Source organism: Eurypyga helias, unplaced genomic scaffold, assembly GCF_000690775.1.
Source record: "Eurypyga helias isolate BGI_N326 unplaced genomic scaffold, ASM69077v1 scaffold33643, whole genome shotgun sequence".
Classification (NCBI taxonomy): domain Eukaryota; kingdom Metazoa; phylum Chordata; class Aves; order Eurypygiformes; family Eurypygidae; genus Eurypyga; species Eurypyga helias.
The window spans coordinates 26,981-28,266 of NW_010242381.1; the positions used below are offsets into that span (position 1 = coordinate 26,981).

A 1,286-nucleotide genomic window follows, 5' to 3' on the forward strand; every position below is an offset into this window, starting at 1 on the left:
TGCGTGTTCCCCCTGCCGAGCTCGGGGCTGCGGGTCCTCTCCCGGCGCCTTCCCGGTGCCGTGCTTGGACCCAAACGCGATCAGTCTTCCCTTCCCTTCTGCAATCCTTCAGCTGCACCCAGGCTTTCTGGGTTTCTCTTTCGTTAATCAAGCTGGCCAGTAATTAATTTGATGCTAACTGCTGCTATTCAGCAGATGAGGTCACCCGGCGCGGTCTCGTTTCCAGGACGGGATTAAGGAGCTCCTTGGGAACAGTTTGTTGCCTTTTTTTCCCGGCTTAGGCAGGGTTCAGTGCCTGTGTTGTGTCGCTCAGGGCTCTCCTCCTTGCCCCTCCAGAACGTGATCGATGGGGACCTGTGTGAGCAGTTCAACTCCATGGAGCCCAACAAACAGAAGAATGTGGCCGAGGAGCTGGACCGGACCCCACCCGAGGTCTCCAAGAAGCTGGAAGACATCCGCACACGCTACGCTTTCTGAGCGGCCGCTGGCAGGAGTGGAGCTGCTCCCTGGGCTCCTACGGACGCGCTTCCAAGCACAGTTGGGAGGAGGAACATGTGCTTTTATTTTTTTCCCCCCCCCCATTTTTACATACTGGTTTGCTCCTCTTGGTTTATGTTTCAAAGTAACGTCAGTCCAGTAAACCCAGTATCAGGTATTAGATCTCCCAGCACATCCTGCTGCTTACGTGAAGGCTCCTGACGTTCCGGCTTCCATTCCGGGAGATTCCCTCTTGGGAATTGCCCACGGAAGGCCGCGGACTTGCCCTCAGCCCCATCTCCTTGCTCCCGGTGAGGATGGGCGAGCCGGAGGGTGTCTCGCGCTGGCCTCGCAGGAAGCCCTGCGGGGCAGATCCAGCTGAGGCTTGGTAGGATTTGCAACTTCCCGACTTCCTGGCGAGGGAAAGGGCTGTGGGCGTGACTCGGGGTTGCCAGGCTCCTGTTCAGTGTCTGGTAGTGAGGAGCTCTGGGCTTCCTCCGGCCTGGGGAGCCGCTACCAGGGTGGAGAGAGCGTAACTCGCGCTGGTCTTGAACGCTTCCTTCGGAATTGGGTTTTGGACTCACCGTTTCTGACTGTTTTCCCTGTAAATAGAGTTTTGTACACTGTTGACTCATGTGGGGGTGGGGCAGAGCGAGGCCTGAGTCCGGGGCTGGATTTGTTTCGTAACAACTTTGGCAGGAGCGGTGTCTCCAGGCTGTGACTGTGAGCAGCACACGGAGAATAAAAGCTGGTTTTTAACCCGTGGGGGCTCCTTCCCATCCCTGCGGCTGCGGCAGGGGGGGAGGAGG

General features: G+C 57.9%; 1 protein-coding gene across 1 annotated transcript in view; it reads left to right on the forward strand.

Annotated features, from left to right (window-relative positions):
• SF3B3 (splicing factor 3b, subunit 3, 130kDa) overlaps positions 1–786 on the forward strand; it is a 27,299-nt gene extending 26,513 nt beyond the window's left edge. The window contains exon 25 of the mRNA XM_010149067.1: positions 337–786. Within this exon, the coding sequence (XP_010147369.1) occupies positions 337–477 (141 nt within the window). The 3' untranslated portion in view covers positions 478–786. The remainder of the gene's footprint in view (positions 1–336) is intronic.
• Positions 787–1,286: the final 500 nt, after the last annotated feature.